Genomic DNA, 24,608 nt, shown 5'->3' with positions numbered 1-24,608 from the left:
TAGGTATGTCCCTTCCCAAATAGCAAACATACATTCGGCCAATGATAGACCAACGTCACTGGTTACATTGGGCCATCTTTGGCAATTGACGTTGGCCAACTGCGGTTTACCCAACATAAGACTCCACATGTTAGCCCAACGTTGGCACCATGCAGCATTCCACCTAATCTATGTCTTAGATTGGATCTTGTTTCTTCTTTGAACAGTCACACTCATTACCATAAGCAGCACACCTTAAAATCAATATCAAATTCAACATCATGGTTGTCGGCTTGAAATTCCATGAATATAGAAATTCATTAATTATATCGAGCTCTAGTTTTATTAATTTAGTAATCAGGTTAACGAAATTTAAAAAAAATAATAATAAGCAATGACTTTAAAAAAAAATACTAACATTTCTGTTGTATTTGCTGAGCTGTTGCTGTAAAATCCTTCCTTAAGGTGGTATGGAACATCTTTTGATATGAATATGGATTAAAGTATATTATAATTGAAATGCTTTCACAGGTTTAGAATTTTCAAATTTTAAAATATTTAACAAAAAATCGGTCGATGCAGATTTGAATATGATTTAGATTTAACGTCGATGTGCTTTGTAGATAAAATGAGTTTTGTTCGTTTTCACATTAATCTATAAGAAATACAGACAGATAAAACACAACACAACATCTCTTACAAAATCTCGCATGCAACAAGTTGGTATCATTTGAAGTATAACATAAATATATAGATAAACACATACAATTACATAAAGTTTCACACACAATACACACAGCAAATATTCTCTTATAATTGAAGGAAATTATATTATGTAAAGAAAACATTTAATCAATATTACTTACAGGAAAGAGACAATCCCAGGATTACCATTTTTAAAATTTTTTAGTAGTGAACATTTTTGTTTGAATTTTGTAATAAGTTTGTAAATAGGACATGTAGCAATATAGAGAGACAAAGAAAAATTGAATAACGTTTATAACAACTTACATATTTCGCTTAAAGGCACGACTTGAAGTCACGGAGGATTAAATATACTCTTAAATAGTAACATTGAAATATTATAAATTTCTATTATTTCATCAACAGAATTCATTCTTTCGAAAGTGAAAGAAATAGTATTGATATAAACTTAACTTTTTGGCATTTCATTGATTTACGATGAACATGACCTATACTTAACACTTGACCAGTATCGTAACTTAGGGATTAGTTAAGATAAGGAATTTATGTCTACATATTAAAGAACGACATGAGTTCAAAGTGGGGTTTAGCTCTTCTTTTTGGATTTTTCCCGATTATATGCACTGGTAAGAGTTTGAAATCGATATTGTGCATTAAAATAAAAAAAAAACGAAATTGTGGATTAAAATTCGACCAATGTCTCTTGCATTTCAACTCAAAGCTTTCCATATAGTTTAGTAAAGTTGTAGGTAACATATTTTTAACTTTCAGTCCCGCTGTCAGACAAAGAACTTGAGGATTTCAGAGCCAAATGTCATAGTTATTCACATCATAGTGCACAGACTATTTTGGAGGGTACGTGAAATGCAATTTATTGAACCACATGTGAAAATCTTGAAACAAAATGACTTTGGTTAAAAAAAAATTGGCAGACAAAATCAATAACTTAAGGTACGGTTTTTGACTTCACAACATCTGAAAATCTGAACAAACTGATTTATAAGTGTTAGTCTTCTTTACCTGTGTGTGTCTGTGTTCGAATCATATATCCATCATCTTTCTGGCTACTTGGATTTTTATATTATTTTTTTTTTGACAGGCGTGATTTCAACAGTAAACAATATACTAAATAGTAAGTAAAATTACTCTTCAATCATAATTCTGTTTGGCGTTATATAAAAATTGCAAAACAGGAGTAGGATTAAAATTAAATATTAAGAAATATACATTGTTAAAAAAATACTGATAGTAAGATTGTGCTTTTTTAGGATGAATTGCCATCGTTTCTTTTAATATTGGAAAAAATGAGTGGATTTTAATATCGCAGCATGTGTCTCAATTATGTTATGACAAGTTTTTAAAAATGGCAAAACTTGATTTGATTTTCAGTAAACAGTATATATAATTAATTTTGTCCATGAAGCAATAAGATTACTACGTGAACACAAATTTGTCAATCAATCCAACATTAATGATGAAAAAGTAATCAAAAGCTATACATAAAACTAATACGCTATCAGTTCAAAGTCTTTGTAAATTCCTAATTTGATTATATTTCGACAAGTCTTTATTATTCGAAAGAAAGCAAAAAAAAAATACTTTTTGTATGGTAAAGCATTTTTTAAATATAATTTTACTTTTGAATGTTGAAATTTCATCGTCTATGTATAAACCTAAAAACCCAGACATAAAATTAGAAGTAGTTTATATATTATAGGTGTTTATGTTTTAAAAATTGATTGAAGTACATAAGAGTTGTGGATCTTTTGTAAAAGAAATGACATGAACTATATAAAGAATTCTTTTGTTTTTCAGATGCACTGAATGGTAGGTTATGACTTCAGATACTAAAAATTTGTTGATTTCTTTTTGTTTGATTATTTGAGATTAGTGGTCAAGTCTATTTTCAGAACGAAGAATCTCTATCGCGATAAAGGTAAATAAGCTAATACGTTTGGATTACGTTTGGATTTTCTTTTCCCTTCATGATACATAGGGTCATAAACATTTTTAAAAATTTAGGGTAGATTATATAGATAACCATCTAACCTTCATAATGAAACACATGTCTCTGATATCAGAGTTTTTCTTCAATATTTATTCCCATATATAAACGATTTCTGTTATATATAATGCATAATCATAAAGTCCATAATCAATATTTTAAAAGAAATATATATATGCAAGAAATTTAACAACTTCAGGCAAATTGACCAAAGACTTATTCTAAAAATGTAATTGTTCATTCCCTCAATCTTTGTCAACACTAAAATTATTTTTAAACATTTATTTAAATTTAATCTTTACAGTAATAAAACTGAGGTAAAATTAGATGTTTGATTTGGTTGGCTGTTTAGAGGATTACTCAATCGGGGTATTGTCTTAGTAAGTCTCAAGCTGTATTTTGCTGCGTAATGTGAGCAATGGCATTAGCAACATTAGACAAGTATTTACCACAAGCTAAATTGTCTTCCCAAGAAAACAAGATTTCTTAGATTTCTTTCTTCATAAATGTATTCCTCTTTGTTGGTCACACTTCCGAGGAAAAAGAAAAGCGCGTTGTGCAGTTTTTACAACAACACATCAATACTAGCAGAGATTTGATTTTAAAAAATGATTCCAAAGAACTTTACAACACATATATGTATACTAGAATATGGAAGGGCCTGTCCATTTGGCTAACTCTTGGACGGTGTTTTGTAATTTTTGCCTTCGAATAATGTTTCAATTAATGTTCTTCCAAATATTTCCAAAACCCACTTGTATTTGAAATTTAAAAGTTAGTTGTGTAGGGGAAAAAAGTGACACATCAGGACCAATTTATCAAATTATGACTATAGCTTTTTCTCTTCAAATTTAGTTATCTTACCATAAAAACAATATTATTCACTTAATATCTGCTTTTATGTACAGTTAGGAATATTCCACACATCGATATCATAATTTTTTTATCAAATACAAGATAAACGATGAAAATAGTTCAATTCAATTTCATATTATCCTTAAAATACTTTATCATTTTTTTTTGTACAATAAAACAATCTGAAAAATTACTGATATATTGTTTATATGTGAGGCAAATGTTTAGCAAAAGACTTGAAACAAAAAATTTGCTTAAATTTTCTTACAAAACTTAAATGACTTGAAATCTCTTTAATCAGACAAAAATATTCTGGGTAGATTTTGCCTTTAAAGAAAAATAACATGTAACGAATGTACGAAAATCGAAAATTTTGAAAGGTGTCTTACTTCACCTTGTCGTTGTCTCATTATCAATGAATTCAGAATTGATGCGATCACTTTAATTCTTAAAACTAAACATGATTTCAACAAACAATGGATATAAATCTATTCGCTTGAATGGTGTTTAATTGTTCCGAAATATCAGACAAAACAAAATATCAAAGATTTCATCTGCACCAAACCTTCATACAATAACTTTTATCAGTTTATCAGAAAAATACCGAAATGTTAACATAATGAAAACAGGAAACGTTAAAAATTGTTCAAATCTTCAACTCCCACGAAAAATATGATTCAACAGCACCCGAGAGTTGTCAATAGAGTTGACAGTCATAAATATATATATATATATATATATATATATATATATATATATATATATATATATATATATATATATATTAGTTTTAATACATGCAACAATCTGTCATTAACTTTTAAAAGGTATGTAATCTAAACTATTTCGATTACTTTTAGATGATTTTTTAAATTTTAAACCAACATTATCCGGCTGTGATCCAAGGTACATGTATCTGCTCGATGCTTAATGATCTAACCCTACACTTTCCATCATATAAGTCCATCGACATTATCTTGACATTATCTTGAAGGCTTTTCCCATTAAACTGAAATCGCGTTTTCAAGAAACCAATTGACGCAATTTCTATTAAACATTCGTTAAATCAAAGTCATTCCTATGTTTACACATGTATAAATTAATTTTCAATAAATACATCCAAGCTTTACGTAATCATGCAATATTATATCATTGCAAATATAGATTTTGAAACAATCCCCCATTGACTTGTAACGGCAAAAGCGTGTTTACCAACTTACTCTAAGTTTTCCTATGCCGGGATAATACCTTGATGTGAAAGTACGTTTTTCAATGATCAGGAAGGATTCAACTTTAACAAGTGTTGAAATACATGTACCAAAGGCGTAAGCCGTTTCTCTGGTGTAGACATTTTGTAGTTTATTGCCAAAACAGTTTTGTTTTGTGTTTATTCAGAAAATTATCTTATAAGTAAGGAGAAAGTTAGATTTTTTCACTCTTTTAGTAAACGGTGGTTGGTCAAAATGGTATACACAATCCAGATGCAGCGGAACATGTGGTAGGGGAGTAATAACATACATCCGGTATTGTAACAATCCAACTCCAGCTTACGGAGGCCGCAATTGTCATGGGCCATCGACTAAGTATAAAGCTTGCAAATTACAGCCATGTCCAGGTAAAAAAGTTTATCCTAGTACACAACCTCTATAATAACTAGCCATAGTTGATATATCTTAATAAGTATTAGTTGTATAAAGAAAATAGAGGTCACTGTATAGTGACCGTTCGTTGACCAACCTGAATCATTAGACTGAAATCCCATTATCGATATTTTCAACCAAATTTAATAATTATGTATGATATTAAATATCAATTGTAGAAGAATGATAATTTTTTTTTTTTAATCTTGATGGCATATTTCGAAATTTCAAAGATTATGAAAAACGTTTTTTGTGAAACTGATTTCTTTCATGAATACGGAACACGATAATAAAGAATGTATTGCTACGTGTGGTTATTCATTTTTGCCTCAAATAAACGAGATATTAAGTTGAAAACGCAACATGTGATTGTAGGACATAATTTCACATATGTAAAAGTGCATGTAACTGAGATGTAAGCCGTTTCTCTGCTACCGACATGTTGTAGTTTATTGCCAAACTTCCTCGATATGTAGAAATCTTATATAAACAGACACCCATGTCCATGTTATATACAAATTGCACGTACAGTGTAATATGCTACCGTTTGGGCGATTCAAACATAATTTTAACACTTTCATTTGTTATCCAAATCGTTATCTCATAATTAAAGAGACAGTTGAATGATTTCACTCTTTTAGTAAACGGTGATTGGTCAGGATGGTATACACAATCCAGATGCAGCGCAACATGTGGTAGGGGAGTAATAACATACATCCGGTCATGTAACAATCCTACTCCAGCTTACGGAGGCCACAATTGTCATGGGCCATCGACTATGTTTAAAACTTGCAAATTACAGCCATGTCCAGGTAATATTTTTCATCCTATACAGCTGTTATAATAACCATCCAAAGTTGATTAAATATCGCATATTAATATATAATATTAGGCGTGTGAAGAAAATCGAGGTTACTGTATATTGTCCTATCTTTAATCAACCTTAATCATTTGACTGAAATCACATTATCAATTTTTTTTAACCAAATAAAATATGTATGATATCTTTTATCTATTGTAGATGAATAAAAGGTTTTTTTTATCTTTATTAAATATTTGAAATGTCATCCGTCATACAAAACGATTTTGGACACTGATTTCTTTTATGAATATCAAACACAATATTAAAGAATATCAGGCTACGTGTTGTAGCTCCCTTCTTTTTGACTTTATAATAACCGAGATATCAACGTGAGAAATCAACATATGAATATATAATTGTAACACGCTTTATTTATCGTTCCTGATTTTTTGGTTGTTTGAAATCCCACAGACCTGGTGTAAGCGATACATAGCACTAGGTTAATTTGTCGGTATTTAGAAGATTTAATTTTACCTATATATTGTCGCTTTGCCTGTTCCTCCGTATATAAATAAGTTGCATGATTCCGTTGATCTATTGATTAATAATATCAGCTTTCCAAATGAATGATCCACTGATGAATATCTTAATATGGCGATTTAGAAACAAACTGTATTATATATTTCAAAGTTGTCCGAAACTGACGCTGTTAAAACAGACTCCTTATGGGTTTTTTCGCCGTACATGTATATGATTTAGTCTCTTCAGCATTCTATTTTTTATGAAAAAAGTATAAAATAGTCCAATGAAAAAATTGATGGCATTTTACAGCTCAAATAATAATCTAAACTAGATCTATATAAAACTATCATCTTCCGCAATAATAAAGTACAGATCCCTGAAATTTTTCTAAATAGTAAAGCATAAGCAATTTTTATCAGACCTGCAGAATTTAGACACAGTACGCAGAAGCTTCAGGTGTTTTAACATTCAATAACAACAGATCATGAAAATGGTAAACGTGTGTTTACCCATAATTTAAAGTCGTTACTTCATAAAAAGAAAATGAGTATGAGTATGTGAATTATAAAAGAAAATTAACAAAAGCATTATTTACGCAATCAAAGAATAATATTTATTTTTAACAGTGTGTTTGGTATCTCTAGCTCGAAAAAATTAATCATTCAATTTAGGTTAATGCTTGGATAAGGTTTTTATTTTAAATTAATGGTTAAAGGGGCATGGTCACGATTTTGGTCAAAAAATATTTTTTTGATTTTGATGTTTACAATGCTTCTGTAAGGCATCTTTAATAGGCAACCAAAATTTGAGTGTCATTTGATGATTCATAAGCGAGTAACAGAGCTTACAATTCTTCGCTATGTAAACAAAGCGTTTGTTTACATTTTGAATGTGGAAATGAAAATTCCAGTTTTAAACCTAAAATGAATGTGTTAATCGTTAGGAACTGTTTATTTATGCTTAAAATGAATAATAAGATAGACAAACCAGCTTTAAAAAGATTTTTTACTAGTAAATTAACCCTATGTAAACAAAAACAGGGCACGAGCCTTGTTTACATGATGAAGAATTGTAAGCTCTGTATCTTGTTTAAAACTCAACGACTGGCACCCAAATTTCATTTGATCATTAGAAATGCATTCCTAAAGCATTGCATACAATAAAAACAGAAAAATAAAATTTCACAAAATCGTTACCATGCCCTTTTAAAATGCTAGAGTTGATTGCAAATTTTACTTGCACGTTATTTTTCAATAAATTAGAATGACGATTTTTCTACCTGCAAAATCTAAGTTTATCGTTTAGTGTAAAAAAAAAATTATTACATTTGTTATCATAATAAGTTTTCGAGATAAATAGAATATAGAAGTTAAAAAAAAGGCTCACCGTATTATACCTCGTATTGCTCATAAAAAAACATATAACGAGAGGTAACGACGGATAAATATGTATTCCGTGAATATAAACATACCATATGATTGTGCTTCGACGACTACGTATCAATTTTGGATTCTTTTGGGTAAAATTGCGTCATTTTTTCAGTTAACGGCGGTTGGTCTAGTTGGCAAAATCCAACGCGGTGTAGTGTCACGTGTGGTGGAGGATTGAGAACACGGACTCGAACGTGTAACCACCCGACTCCAAGAAATGGCGGCCACCAGTGTCAGGGGAGATCACTCCAGAGGGAACATTGCAATACAAACCCATGTCCAGGTTAACCTCTTAAGGACATTTTATTTTTTATCTCGTGCATATGCATATTTTATTAGATATATAGTTAGTTAAAAGCAGCAGAAACGAGTATACCCTTTTTTAAACTTGTTCAAGATAAGATTAATCATATAAACTTAGTCAAATCAAAACGGTCATATATACATGTCAAACTAAATAAAGAGTTATACAAATTGCATTTTTTCAGTAAACGGTGGATGGTCAAGTTGGCAAAATCCATCGCAGTGTACCAAGACGTGTGGCGGGGGATCGAGAGTACGGACACGGACGTGTACCAATCCAACCCCAGCAAATAATGGTCATCATTGTTGGGGAAGCTCACTCAAAATCGAACACTGTAACACTTATACGTGCCAAGGTGAAACTCATATAAACATTTTATTGAACTCTTGTATATGCATTTTAATGAAATATGTAGCTCTTTAAGGTGGACCGTGAGTTCACCGCAAAAAATTTTACAGGAAGACATACTCTGAAAAATTGTCAAATCGTTTCATCAGATTTACTGTTTATCATATAAAATTTTAATCGAAAATGCCTACGCATTTGTGTATATGATACCGCTTCAAATTTAGCATTGCTTGTGATATTGTTTTGACGCATTTCTAATGGAATACATAGGAATATGAACATTAACCTTTTTTTTGGTTAAAAAGATATTTTGATTATACTGATATGTCGCTTGCTCCTGCATTACATCTAATTGATGAAATATTATTTATTTTTTTAAAGCACAGCACGTAAAATATTAAAATAATTGTGTTACATTATTTCATTCAGAGATACATTTTTTGATTTAAGGATTATTTCACAGTTTTTAATCATATTTGATTTGACCAAACTTTTCCACTGCTTATTGTTTTCCACAGTGTAGGTAATATCAAGTTGTATCGACTATTTATTTCTAATGTTCTTATGGCTACCCTTGACAAAATTTGAAACTACAGGTACATCTAGCTAGAGACTTTTACTTTAAATTTAATATTAAGGGTCCTAAAATTATTATCTTATTTTTTCAGACATCATTCTGAAAAAAAAAACCAGCTAGTGCATGTGCATGCTAATTGTTCAAAAATGGCACTAATACATTCAAAAGTACGAAATGTATTGACCAATTTTCAGCTACAAAGCACATTCTTTGTTTTTTGCCATCAGCCCCCACGACATCAACGACACTACCAACTACAATAACATCATCAACACCACGAACTACAACAACGACCCCGCGAACTACCACAACGACACTGTCAACTACCACAACGACACCGTCAACAACCACTACGGCACCGCTAACTACCACTACGACACCAGCAACAACCACTACGACACCACTAACTACCACTACGACACCAACAACAACCACTACGACACCACCAACTATCACTACGACACCAGCAACAACCACTTCGACACCGACTACCACTACGAAACCAACAACTACCACAACGACACCAACAACAACCACTACGACACCAGCAACAACCACTACGACACCGACTACCACTACGAAACCAACAACTACCACAACGACACCGACAACAACCACTACGAAATCACCAAGTACCACTACGACACCAGCAACTTCAATTACGACACTACTAACCATCAAACCAACACCACAAACTACCACTACGACACCACCAACTACTACTACGACACAACCAACAACCACCAAACTTCAATTAACAACAGCAAAGTCGACACCAACTACAACAAAAGCAAGATTTTTTACAATACGAGCCTTACCATTAAAATGAAAATAAACAAACATTGTAACAGTAATGTATAAGCATTACACATCATCTACCGGTTTGTATTTCTTTATGAAAGCTTCGAAGCATACAATTATTTAAGAATGAAATGAGATGTTACATGTATACTTCAATGCAAGATAACAGAACAGAGGAAATTCAAACATTATAGCTGATATCGGAATTAAATATAAAATGAGTAAAATAACTCTTTATTTTTTCTCCTGAAATTTCGCCAACTCAAGTAAGTAATCGCTGGTTAATATTTGTTTAAACAATGCACTGTTATGCACAATATCATTTCTTACCGTCTTCTGTACCAAGAATCAAATTTAACAGTGAATATTGAACAGAATGGAGTGTAAAAAAGTAATTTGCTAAAAAATATGTCGATCAGACGCTAAAAGGTATAATTTTGATCTGTTATTTACATTTTTAATCTGTTCAGCAAGTTTCGCGGGGGTGTTAAGGAAGCATATGGAATCTGAGTTACATGTTATTCCGTGAAATCACAAATCTTATTATGTACATATTCAAATATCTAAGCAACGGCAACAGTTTACGTGCGAAGGGATACTTGAAGCATGCTAAATATATTTGTGCCGATTTCGTAAAGTAAATTGAGGTTAAATCTTTCAATGCGTTGACATTTTCACTCGTGACCGTGGTTTTACGTTGTTTTGAATTTCGTTTATGCTTTTTAACTTGAGGGGAAATATTGCCTGTATTTTGGAATTTTTACGTATCGAATCAATATAGACTTCGGTAAATCAGACAGTTCATTGTTTACCTGCGCAAAATGAGCAAAATCTGATGCACTAACGACATTTTATATTATAAATACTATACATTCTATTGGTAATTCGGTACGATCTCTACGTTATGGTTGATTATAATGCAACGTGTTTTCTTAAGATGCTCTGCATTTTCAGTCTAAACGGAGATTGTATTTCCTGCTAGAAATATATATATATATATATATATATATATATATATATATATATATATATATATATATATATATATATATATGGCCCAGTGGTTAGCGCGGTGGCCGCTCACTGCTAGGAGAATGGGTTCCACAGGTCGTGAGTTCAAGCCCCGGCTGGGGCGGAGGTGGAGCTCCAATAAGGTGAATTTCTCTGTGCTTTATATATATATATATATATATATATATATATATATATATATATATATATTTATATATATATATTTATATATATATATATATATATATATATATACCTGACTTATGCATTTGGTAGACCGATTGTATTATTTTATCTTTATTAGGGAGACCAGTAGATTAGGGAGACATATTTTGGTCTCCGTATTATTTTGACCTTGTCTAAAATGTAATTGGCTTATCTTTAAATGAATGAACGGTGTGTCTTTGCCTAAAATGCATCGATGTGTCTATTATTTGACATCCAATAGTTGCCTTTTGTCTATATTTTTTCGTAAAAAGGAATTCAATCTGCCTCTATCGTATAATTAGCAATGACTATTTTTCTGCATTTAGGAGACCAACGAAAACTTGCAATATTGCAAAAAATCTAACATATATAATGTGTTTAGCCTTTAATTATTCTAAATGAACTTGTTTTCAAAATACTTTTTCACTTTTTATGTATAAAGCCTCACTAGAAAAAAAGTCGTTAATTTCTTGACCATGTTTGAACATTTGGCAAGTGCTCTCCGCCATTTGTTCCGAGTACTCTCGGAACGTCTCGGGTTAAAACAATGGACCTTTTAACGCCAGCGTGTTGCCTTTTAGGAATCAAAGCCATTTTATGGTAAGTACTTTTGATAATCCTACTACAATTGAACAAAGTAATGTTTTTTTTTAAATATTCAAATAAAATAGGGCGATAATGTGTGCAACTTGACTATTTTACACCAAATGTTGATTAATCTTCGAGGACATTCGAAATGAAGTTAACAATAAAAGCATGATATTCATTTCCACGGTACGTTTGATGTAATATGTAATTCAAGGATTTATCAGTACCTTCTCCGGAGCAAAAGTCGTCCCCATTCCCAATTGGAAATAAGTTCACTTCAGCAGCTGTCCAAATTATGATCCCATTTAGTATAGCAGTATTTTTCCCCCTACTGGTAAATAGTTCTTATGTTTATTTCTTATCAAAAAATACTTCGTAAAATAACCAGAATGTCCATAAATGTTCAGTATTAACAAATGATTAAACCCATTTAGCAAAACTGCAGTCATAAAAGTTTCAAAACACGCTGTAAACATCGCCAACTTTTAATCCGATTTTCCTCTGTTTTTCTAAAACATCGTTATTTTGTGGTATACAGTACAGTACTGTAAATGGGACATGTTTTTGTTTTCTTACACACACTAGACTGATATAAAAGTAAAAGGTAAATGTTATGAAATATTTCAAACAGAAAAATACATTCTCAATTTAAAAGGGGATCTTGATAAATTCTTAATAATGTAATACTTTTATGACCAGTGTTGAAGGTGTTTATTTCAGGGGAAAAGACTTGTTTTAATAACTAAATATAGGAATATTATACATATATCTATATTGTGAAGTTAATTAGATTCTATTCAATTAAAGTCTAGCTCTTTGATTTTCCATTATGATAATAAATTCAGAAATCATGATGTATGCAACATATGATTTCTCCCAACTGCATGAAATTGTCGATTCAATTTTCCCAATTCCAAAAAAAATGGCATTTTCAAAAAAAAAAAGGCTGAAAAATCCCTGTAATTTTATAACGTTAGCTAGTTTATTGAAAATGGACAGAAAAGTTAACCGAAGAATGTCGCTTTATGTAAATAGATCGACATGAAGAATTTTCTATATTACAGTTATATGTACAAGTAATATTGTTTTAAATTAATTATGTACGTAATGTAGATATATGTACATGTACCCCTTGTTACCTAAATGAATTAAAAGCAAATTAAGATCAGTTGCTCTTTTTCACTTGTATAGTGGAAAGATAGCCGACTATTCTATGTACGAATTAACTTATTATAGGTAAGATAGTCAGGCCTCCATGTTTACAACCGGGATGCTCACCCCACATTGTGACATTTACAATTGTGACATCATAGTATCACTCTCGTTTGGCTTTTCGGATATTATCAGGTTTGTAAAATTTTTGGCTTTTGATGATTAATAATAATGTAAACAATGTGTATGCAGATTCCCGTTGGGCTGAGTGTGATCTGTTGACCAGGCAAAACATGTATGTCTTGATTACACAGCGTTGTGCACAATGTGCTCTCAAGAACATTCAATCCAGAAGCATGACCAATGTAGCAACACTTTTAAAACTACTTTTTGATACTTGTATTAATTTTAATGTTTATGCGCACCCGGGGTGTCCTTCCCCCTGTAATTGTTGATTTATTAGAATAACATGACATGTTTCATACATGATAGCATTAGAAATGGTCGATGGTTGTAAATATTTTGTTGTTTACCAATTTAATGTATGTTCTCACTAGAACATGCACATATGATATATGGTAGACTATTATCACATTCAACTCTCTCTCTCTCTCTCTCTCTCTCTCTCTCTCTCTCTCTCTCTCTCTCTCTCTCTCTCTCTCTCTCTCTCTACAGCAGCGATTCATCTTATGACCTTTAAAAATCATGCACCTGCACTCTTGCGAGTATACAAAATGTTGTAAAATGTTCGTACTATATATTGTTCGTGCATTGCACTGCGATGATTTGGATCGCATTCAGTTGCGTCTGAATAGTGTGCATGTCCACAATTTTTAAGGAGACTTGATGCAAGCACTAAAACGCATGCAACAAATGCGAGACCTCATGCAATATATGAGAGAGCTCGTGCGAATCTAAAACATTCTGATTGCAAAGAGTTGTAAAGTGCTCGTACGCCAATTGTGAATGGGGCTTAATGTAGATGTTTATGAATCCAAAAAATTTCTTTGCATATAAACAATGCTTTCACACAGGTGCTTGTGGTTTTAATGTAGGTTTTGGACTTATTAGCACAACCAGTCATGTCAGTGGAGATTTTCTCCTGCAAGAGAAACATTAAAAGGACAGGATGGGGAGGAGAGATTGAAGACAAGCACAGAAAGCAAAATATTTATCTATAAATATAATGGAAAAGAAGTTTGGTAATACGATTTATACATATTTACATGAAGCTGGAAGTATGTAGCTCCTGATGTGAAAAAAAAAATTGAAGCAACATTTATCCAAATTTTTTTTTCAAACCAGGAAATACAGACCTGCAGCTAAATGTAATATTTTAACATTTATGTATGGCAGTAATGTTTCTAGAAATAACTATAAACAATTCTAATGAAGTCAAGCAAAAATACCAGTAATTATATGCTTCTTATTTAAGGTTTGATTTCTTTTTATGTACACTGTAGTATTGATGCTGTCAGGAGTGAACAACCATACATGTATCTGCCAGTTTGTAAATGATGGCAAGGACGATGCAAACTCCACCATAAACTCAGAGTGTTTAATGTAAGGGAATACCTATGATTGTTTGCTAAGAGAGACATTGTGGTTGGGGAAGAGATACTTCATGTATATGACTATGGTTGTGATGGGAAAAGCTTGCGGTGGCGCAGCAAGGTAGGAAAATGGTTGGATTAATTATACACAAAAAATAATTATTAAGAGAGAGTTTAGTGATTTACAATCAGGCTTTGGATATCTTGTTATCTGGCTTTGGTTTTGTTTTTGCATTTTTTCGTACATTGATTTGTTTTAAACTAATCTAAAAAATAGGTTTTTCTCAAGAATTTAAAAAGTATCAGAATAGATAATTTATATGTTTTTATTGAAAAACAAGCCTAAAACTTCTGTTAGTGTTGTTAAATAGGTTAAGAATCGTGATCAATTAATCAGCAGAATTGGTTGTCTCTTGCCAACTGATGATCGGTCAATAATCGAATCGGTAACAAATTATATTAAATTCAATAATATGGGGCACTAAATTTTATGCTATGTATAATCTAAAATATATAAGTGCTATTTTCACTTCCTTTTAAAAGCTTATAAGACTTTTGCTGTATTTTTATTGGGTAGAATGTTACACATCTTTTGAGATTGAAGAAAACCCCCAGCTCACAACAGTTTTCATTTCATTCAATACAGATTAGAAAACAAAATGATAGGTATAATATTAATGTAATAAACCCAGACTGAGTATAATTGATTATAAAATCTAAAATCGATTATGATAAATCGACAACCTTTTCAACTGATCATTGATTGAAATTCAATCATCGTGACAACACTAGCCCCTGTTCATGTACATGTTTTTACCGGTACTAGTTTTGATTGATTTCAGAAAAGGCTGTGATCCTTTTGATTTTGGTAATGGTTTTGTGAGGTTTTATTTCACTTTAATTTGTTTATAGTTGTTTGATTTTCTTTCAATTTTAACATTATATACGGTTCCTGTGCTGACCTGAATAGATTTATTTTGTTTTCATTATCAAGCACTATTAAATTAAAAGCTTGAAAGAGGTGTCCAGTTGTGCAGTGGACAATGCACCTGCTTATCACCACTGCGACCCAAGTTTAATCCCCATGATCGACAGTTGTTGTATATGATAGGGTACATTGGTCGCCTGCTTGGACACGTGGGTTTTCTCCAGTCATCCCAACTTCTTCCCACATCATGACCGACTCGCGCTAACATCCATGCCAACAAAAAGCTATTAATATAAGTCAGTGTGCATTGTGAATCGTCACTAATGTGGAGATCGAGTCTCCTTTGCAGAACAAAATTGTTTTTTGTTTGATAAATTACAAAATCTGTTTCTGTAGTAAATATGTATATTTTGCAAATTGTTTACAGAATGTATTTCTTGAAAAATATACATTTACATAGAATTATCAGATTTGGTAGGTTAGTTAATTTAAGCATCAATCTGAATTGGAATTCATTTTTCACTGAATATTGGTACAGTCTTGTTTTTGTACAATGGCTGAAAAGTTTGATTTAGTCAGTGGTCTGTTGTCAGATTTATAAAAAAGAAACATCAATTACCAAATGTGGTAAACTAATAATTGATGAATGTTTATGAAAGAAAATTTTCTATATTGTTTTAATTTCTTTCAGTTCCCTCTGATGTGGATTCTGACCCATTTAGTGTATCAAACTACTCGCCAAGTTCTGATTCTGAATCAGATGAAAATAAGAAGGTTTTGGGTAATGTTATTTTTTAAAGAATAATTTTGCATCTGCAGTCCATTTTCACTTTGCAAAAAATACCTCAAAGAACAAGAGGCTGAGAGCCCAGTCATTTTAATTCAGACTAAAGTAAATCCATTTATATTAACTAGATATACTTTGAAATGTAGTTGTGTATAACAATCTACATGTTGATCTGGTCTCCCTAATGCTGTGATAATGCATTAGATTTACATGATATGAGTGGAATGTACTGGATGTAATATATTTGTAACAGTTATATTTATTTTGTTTAATCATTAGGAATAAAATTTGCAATGATTTAAAAAAGTAAACGTAGAAGCTTGTATTTACAATACAATATATTGGTATTTTTACAGAGTCCACCCCAAATTCATTGAGAGCTAGCTGCAACACAATGGAAAAACAGGGCATCTTGACCCTCAGAGAAAACAGTGAGCATTTTGAAGCAGGTAAATGAATTAAATTCAATGTTGCAATGTTATTATGTTTTTAAGCAAGAAACATTAATACAGTCAGTGGGGTAGCTAGACCTGAAACGAAGTGCATGCTTAAAATAGCAGGGGGTGTGGGGGCCAACATGAGGCCCCCAGTGGGTCCAGGACAAAGCCCAGGGGGCGAAAGCCCCCGGAAGCTCATGGATTCTGACGATTTTTAACACCAAAAATTAAAGCAATAATTGAAAGGAATGCTTACTATTTAAGCCTATTTTTAGGCAGTTAAAATTGTTTTGGTTATAGTTTAGGCATAAAATAAAATCACAAAACTTATTAAAAGTTAAAAGAAGAAATTTTTTTTGACATTTGCCTTTGACCCACTCAAAGCTTTTATTCTTAAGTTCATTTTCACATAGTTTATGGTAATGAATATCTCAATAAAGCTGTGATATTCTATCGGGGAAATTTAAAATGTGTAAAACTAAGTTCAACTGCAAAATAAATATTTGCCTTTTTAGGTACATGCATTGTGTACTGTTTCTTTAATATGGTACTTTAAGACCATATTGCGTGGCTATATTTGGTGCTTAATACGTCTTTGTTTAGCATTGATTTAGGATAAAGTAGGACCGAGTGACGGAAACGGGTTGATGGAATAACTGAGTATGGACCTTAATACTTGAATTCTTTTTTTATATTTTTTTTTCTTTATTTATTTTTTTACTGATTTTTCCCCCAAATGATGTGCATGCTCAGGCATATAAGCATACATGGTAGCTACGCCATTGACAGTGTACAATTTACTACTCAAGTCTAAGATTGCTCGTGATCTTGGGGCTTGGTCTCCCTAATGCTGTGATAATGCATTTGATTTCCATGATATGAGTGGAATGTAATGGATGTAATATATTTGTTATACTTACAAGTACCGGTACATGTATAAGTCATTAGGAATAAGTTTTGCAAAGAGATAAAGAAGTAAACTTAGAAGCATGTATTTATGATACAATATATTGGTACTTTTTTACAGAGCCCACACCAGTTTCATTGAGATCTAGCTGCAACACAATGGAAAAACAGGACAGCTTGACCCTAAGGTAAAGCAGTGAGCGGAGGTTGACAATGGTTTTCGAGGGGTGTCAATTTCAATAGATACCCTCCCAAACAGGCACTATTCATTTTATTTTACTGAATGTCTTAATTCTAAAGAAAATTTTACTGCTTTTATTTAGAAATGAAGTAAATTCTACGACAAACCGCTCATAATTTAAGCGCATGTAACAGCTCGTTGTGTTACCAATTGCCAAGTGTGTTGCTAACGCTGAGGGTAATAGAACGGATTACCAACTGCGTCTAAACCAATCAGATTTCAGTATTTAACATTTAACATGAAAGTATAATAAAATTGTTTGTCTGGTCTCCCTAATGCTGTGATAATGCATTAGATTTCCATGATATTAGTGGAATGTAATGGATGTAATATATTTGTTATATTTATTTTTATTAATAATTAGGAATAAACTTAGCAATGATATAAAGAAGTAAACTTAGAGACTTGAAATTGCAATACAATATATTGGTACTTTTTACAGAGTCCACCCCAAATTCATTGAGATCTAGCCGCAACACAATGGGAAAACGGGACATCTTGACCCACAGAGAAAACACTGAGTATTTTGAACAAGGTAAATGAATTAAACTAAATGTTGCAATGTTATTATGTGATCCTGGGACTTGGTCTCCTTAATGCTGGGATAATGTATTTGATTTCCATGATATGAGTGGAATGTAATGGATGTACCGGTAATATATTTGTAATATTTATTTTAATTAGTCATAAGGAATAAAATTTGCAATGATTTAAAAAGTAAATGTTGAAGCTTGTATTTACAATACAATATATATGTACTTTTATACAGAGTCCACCACAGATTTATTGAGAGCTAGCCGCAACGCAATGGAAAAACAGGACATCTTGAACTTCAGAGAAAACAGTGAGCATTTTGAACAAAGTAAATGAATTAGAATCAAAGTTGCAATGTTATTATATATGTATAACAATTAACATGTTTGTCTGATCTCCCTAATGCTGTGATAATGCATTTGATTTCCATGATATGAGTGGAATGTAATGGATGTAATAAATTCTCCTATATGTAATAATATTCCTAAATATAAATACACTGTGTTAGAGTAAAATCCCAAGAGATCCGAATATCAACATGGTGTGTAACTTTGAAGCGAGCAAAAAAGTGTTGAATCCTTCAATAATATGAATTAAATATTTAGATGAAAAGTATTTACAGCCTCAGAATGGTTTGTTATGAATAATTTGACTGTTATTTTCAATACAACTTCATTATTTTTCTCAAAAATCGATTCGGAGCGATTTTGCAATTTTCTGCTACATTACGGGTATATGGGAGGCATTCCTGTCAGATTATTATAACTAAGCGGAGTGTAGTGAAATTAATAGCATTATTGTAGGCTTAAAGCTTGGTTATGTAATTGTAAACAATACGGTGCGTCGATGTAGTAAATGTCCGATATCATATGCAATGTCAACCCGTGCACGCACGGGTCAAAGTCTAGTAAGAATAATTAATTTTGACTTGTGAAAGAAAGTAATCATTTTAAGATTGATAAAGCCACAAAAGGGGCAACTGTTTCTTTAAAAGATTTCTTGTTTTAAACTTTATTTATGCAATAACGATTCTTTGATCTTTCGCAGTTCCATACCATTGTTTTCCCTCTCTCAGTTCCTGTGATGAAAGAAGTCAACTTGATAGGTTTGTTTCAATCTATTTTGTGAATGTTTTTCTTGTTTGATAATAAGTTAGTCATACATATGTAGCTGCAACAATGTAGCCCTTTTTTATAACTGATGTTTACTCCCCCCCCCCTCCCCCCCCCCCCAAAAAAAAACAAAAAAAACCAGGAGAGGGCTACATTATTGCAGCTAGGTGTTAGGCTTCTGGCTTTTGAATGACAATGTATAGATGGAGTTATTTCCTTGTGACTTGTGACAGAGGCTGTAGTGCACAATTCCATTTGACTTTCAAGAAATGTTCAGATAGTGATGAAAATGTAAAGTGTTTAATTACATTTGCCGAGTACCACTTTCAATACTGTGAAAGGGATTATTTACATGTAAGGGAAAATTTACACTTAAGCTTAAAACTGGGTAAAATACCCCCACATTTGCATATGGGCAGTGCTTTAGTGTGGTTAATCACTGTGTATGTATTTCTTTTTTTTTTTTCTTCATTAAATAATTTTTGTATTTGTATACATTTTTGAAATTTTATCTAAAAGGGTGAGTGTCGGAGTTACATGTGCACAATCCTAAAGGTCCAAGTACAGCACCTGAATCACATGTGACTGAAGAAGATTTGATGTCCAAACCCTGCGAGAGTGGAAATGCAAATGCATCAGATGTTACACCACAAGGTGATCAGTTTTTTTTTTATTTGTGTGAATCTATGTGAGGTAGTGGTGGGGGGGGGGGGGGGTAATAGAAGTCATATTATTGAAATGATAAAAACTTTTCTCAATAATTTTCTTTCTTTATTTAAGATGACAATGGTACATTGATTTGCATCATTTAATAATTAAAACCCATCCATAATGTTTTCTCTTTTCATTACATTTTATGCATGCCTGTCCTTAGTATTTGCAAAGTAAGATATTCATGATATTGTTATTACAGAGTGCTTCTTTGAGATCGAAGATGATAATGGAACTAAAGTTCTTGCAAGCCCAGTTGCAGCCAAGAAGACTAAAAGCAGCTCAGGTGATATATCTTTGTTGCTTGGTCTATCTATCCACAATTTGATGAATTAGCAATTTTTAGGTCACCTGAGTTTATTGCTATCCGTTTTTGTCCGTTATCGTGCATCGTGCCTTAACAATTTTACATTTTTAACTTCTTCTTAAAAACTACAGGGCTGATTATTACCATTTTTGATGTGAGGCATCTCTATGGTGAGAGGAATCTAAATTGTAAAATTCATGGCTCTACTACCCACGGGGCACCACATGTGGGGCCAAATTTGCCAAAAAAGAGCCAAATTTTAAAAAATATTCTTCTCTATTCCCACACATGTTAGGAAAAAACTGGTTGCATAGTTATAATGTCCATGAAGCCTTCTACATAAATTGTGAAATTCATGGCCCCTGGGTCAGGGGTTCAGGCTCTAGAATGGGGCCAGTATGGCCATATAGTATATATGTATTTAATCTTAGAAAATCTTCTTCTCTACCCCATATATATTTGTTAAAACTAAATGCATGATTATGATGTCCATATTGTGAAATTCATGACCCCTGGGTCAGGGGTTCAGGCTCTAGGGTGGGGCCAATATTGCCATATAGTAAAAATGTATTAAATCTTAGAAAGTCTTCTTTTCTACTCCCATATAAATATATATATATATCTGGTTATAAAGTCCATGAAGCCCTCTACCAAAATTGTGAAATTTATGACCCCCAAGTCAGGGGTTCAGGCTCTAGGGTGGGGCCAATATGGCCATATAGTAAAATGTTTTAAATCTTAAAAAATCTTCTTCTCTACTCCCACGCATGTGGGCAAAAAACTGAATACATGGTTACGATGTCCACTAACTCCTCTACCTAAATTGTAAAATTCATGGCCCCTGGGTCAGGGGTTCAGGACATGAGGGGGGGGAGGCAATATAGTGTTAATGCATATCATGTTATAACATTTTCTTCTCTATTCTCACACATCTGTATAAAAAACTGACCTATAATTATGTTTACCAGGAAGTCCTCTATTGAAATTTTAATTTTCATGTCCCCTGGAGTATGGGTTTTAACTCTAGGGGAGGGCCAAAATGGATGTATAGGTGTTATTGCATATAATGTTAAAAAATTATCCTTTTTACTCCCACACACCTGAAAGGAAACTGAATTCATGATTTTGTAGACCCGATCTTTTAAGTTTTTTGCCAAAATTGTAGGTTTCACAGTTCTTTTTGAAAGATTTCAGGCAGGGAGGTGGCCGTCATTACTAATTTATAATTTTTCTACTCCAGAATAAAACCTAATTAATTAAATGCATATATGAGACTCCTCGACAAGTTTGTGTATGGGTTACATGTATATGCTACTCAGGTGACCGTTACAGGAATAGAAACAAATTTCTCATGGAGATTTATAATGTGAAATGTTTACATCTTTTCACCATTCGGAACCCACTTGAAATACCTCATACAATTTTTCAATTATGTCATCCAGGCTATTTCATGGCTGATGCAATGCAAAATCCCTATAGGCTTTCTATTTTGGGTTGTGTATTGAAGCCTAAAGCGGTAGAGGGGGCATTTCAAAACAGATAATCTTGACATATAAGTGGATGAATGTAGTTCGAGCATGAATGTATTTATGAAAAAGCAAAATATTCAGCAAGAAGTAGTGGAAGCAAAAACCATACAGAGTATGGTATGCCTTGAATCTATACATAGGTATTATCCTTTTTACATGAATATGTAACAATATAATAATTCTGATTGTTCATATTATTTTTAAAATCTTTTCAAGGTAAAAGAGAAATCCAGGAGTTTTTGGAAAAACATGAAATGTATTCATTGGAACGGCTTGATGAGAGGACCAAATTTTTGAAGATTAGATCTAAAATCTTCAACGAGAGAAAAACAACAAGACTTAGGACATTTAAAGAATTAAATGAAATGAAATCAATGAAAAAGCAAACATGAATCTCATCATTTTACATGTAATGTAACTGTAATGTAACAACAAGACGTAGGGCATGTATGATAATTTATTTTTAGCTCACCGAGACGAAGTTCGGGGGAACTTATGCTATACTGTTGGCGTCGGCGTCCTGACCTGGTAAAAGTTTTTGTTGCAGGTCCTGTATCATAGTTATTTCTTGTCCTATCTTCACCAAACTTGCATGGATGATGCATCTGGACCTTTTTATGAACTTGAAAAACTTGGATGCTGAATCTGGGCAATGACTTTTAGATGCTGGAGGTTAAGGTTTTTGGAACAGGTTAAAGTTTTTGGTGCAGGTGGCCTTTGATAGCAATTTCTAAATTACTACTGATCCAAACTTGCATGGATGATGCATCGTAAGATACTGATGCACCTGAAAGGCTTGTATGCTGAATCTTAGCCATAGGTTTCGGATGCTGGATGAGGTTATGTTTTTTGGAACAGGTCATATATTAAATTCATTTAGTACTATTTCAAACTTTCATAGTTGACTTAACTATAATATAAATGAATTGCAAAGGTAGCTTCAGATGCAGAGCCTGATCTTCATAATCAAGGATGCTAAAAAATATATCTTAGTAATTACTGGTCCTAACTTAACCAAACTTGAATTGATGATGCGTCTTATGATACTGATGCATCTGGCAGGCTTGAATGCCGAATCTGAGTCATAGGTTTTGGATGCTGGATGATGTTTAGTTATTTTGGAACAGGTCACATGATTTATAGACAATAGCTTGCATAGTTAATTTAACTATAATATAAATGAATCATAGAGGTAGCTTCAGTTTCAGATCCTGATCTTTATTATCAAGGATGTTTAAAAAGAATATCCTACCTCACTCTAACCTGATTGATAGATGTGTTTGTTGTTAAATGATTCATATGATATAGTATTGTCAGATTTGATACACTATTGTTTTTTATGATACAATGTTATATCATATATTATATTATAAAAAGTTAGTAGGATATTGTATCAATATTTTTGTGCATTATGATATGATATTGTATCATTATATTGTGCATTATGATATGATATTGTATCATTATATTGTAATGTAAAGTATTTTTTATTATGATGCAATGTTGTATAAAATGATAATGTATTATATACTATTTTATCACATGCTATTGTTTCATATTATATTGCCATATTTAATATGGTATAATATGATACAATATTGTATTGTAATATATGATATCTTATCACATGATATGATATTGTATAAAATGATATTGGTTTATATAATATATTAGTTTATCACATGAAATAGTATTATTTGATATTGGAATATATAATATTGTAACATATGATATGATATTGTATAAAGTGATATTGTATTATATAATATATTACTGTATCACATGATATTGTATCATATGATTTGATACAATGTTGAATCAAGTTATATTGTATCTTATGATACAATATCATATTATGTATCAAATATGATATAATATCATACAATATCATACTTAAGTATACAATATAATATAATGTGTTACAAAATTGTGATGTATTATGTGATATGACATTGTATCATATATTATGATATTGTATTATGTGATCAAATGCAATAATGTATTTAACATGACACTATGTCATATCATATGTTACAATATCATATTGCATCATTATTTATTACAGTATTTTATTTTTATTATTATATGTGTGTATCTTATATTAATATATGAAATGAACATATGATTATTATCCAATTTTTTAACATATGATATAGTAATATGATATTGTTTCGAAACAGTATCCATAGATATCCAAGATCATTAACTATGATTGTCAGGTAATATGATAAAGGTGGTCTCATAAAGGTGATGCTTTATAAAGGTGATGCCTTGTCTCGGTGCTTTGTAATCTGTGATTACCTTTGTTTCTTATAAGGCAAGAAAGTGGCCCCTAAACGTGATATGTATTGCAGACGACATCCTAATGTCTTTATGTTTGAAAATTTTGAAATTTTTTTAGCTGCATAATCCTGTTCGTCCTTTAATATTTTTTATGCCATGCATTTGATCAGTCATTTTTGCTCCCAGAGTAACTTTTAAACTTTGTCAATTTCTTACATGTGTACTTATTATCAATGTTATTCATTAACATTTATTAATGAATGGTTCATTCAATACGTGATCTTTGATCACCTTTTTTTATTGTTATATATGAATTATGAAGAATATTAAGTAAATCAATTTTTAAAACTTTAT

At 31.7% G+C, this 24,608-nt stretch overlaps 1 protein-coding gene and 1 long non-coding RNA gene across 2 annotated transcripts; both read left to right on the top strand.

Moving 5' to 3' along the window:
* The first annotated feature begins 1,119 nt into the window (after positions 1–1,119).
* On the top strand, positions 1,120–1,816 carry LOC105335311 (uncharacterized). The gene is made up of 3 exons (XR_010715207.1): positions 1,120–1,310; positions 1,456–1,539; positions 1,784–1,816. It is a non-coding gene; the product is annotated as an uncharacterized lncRNA (long non-coding RNA).
* Positions 1,817–7,569: 5,753 nt separating this feature from the next.
* Positions 7,570–10,042, top strand: LOC136276151 (salivary glue protein Sgs-3-like). Its single transcript, XM_066087254.1, has 4 exons — positions 7,570–7,579; positions 8,051–8,221; positions 8,427–8,597; positions 9,395–10,042. Exons 1-4 carry the CDS (start codon positions 7,570–7,572, stop codon positions 9,994–9,996), a joined length of 954 nt encoding a protein of 317 aa, XP_065943326.1. The 3' UTR covers positions 9,997–10,042.
* The last annotated feature ends 14,566 nt before the right edge of the window (positions 10,043–24,608 follow it).

This window comes from Magallana gigas, chromosome 6, assembly GCF_963853765.1.
Source record: "Magallana gigas chromosome 6, xbMagGiga1.1, whole genome shotgun sequence".
Classification (NCBI taxonomy): Eukaryota; Metazoa; Mollusca; class Bivalvia; order Ostreida; family Ostreidae; genus Magallana; species Magallana gigas.
Note: the sequence above shows the minus strand (reverse complement) of the source record. Positions and strands in the feature narration are given on the sequence as shown.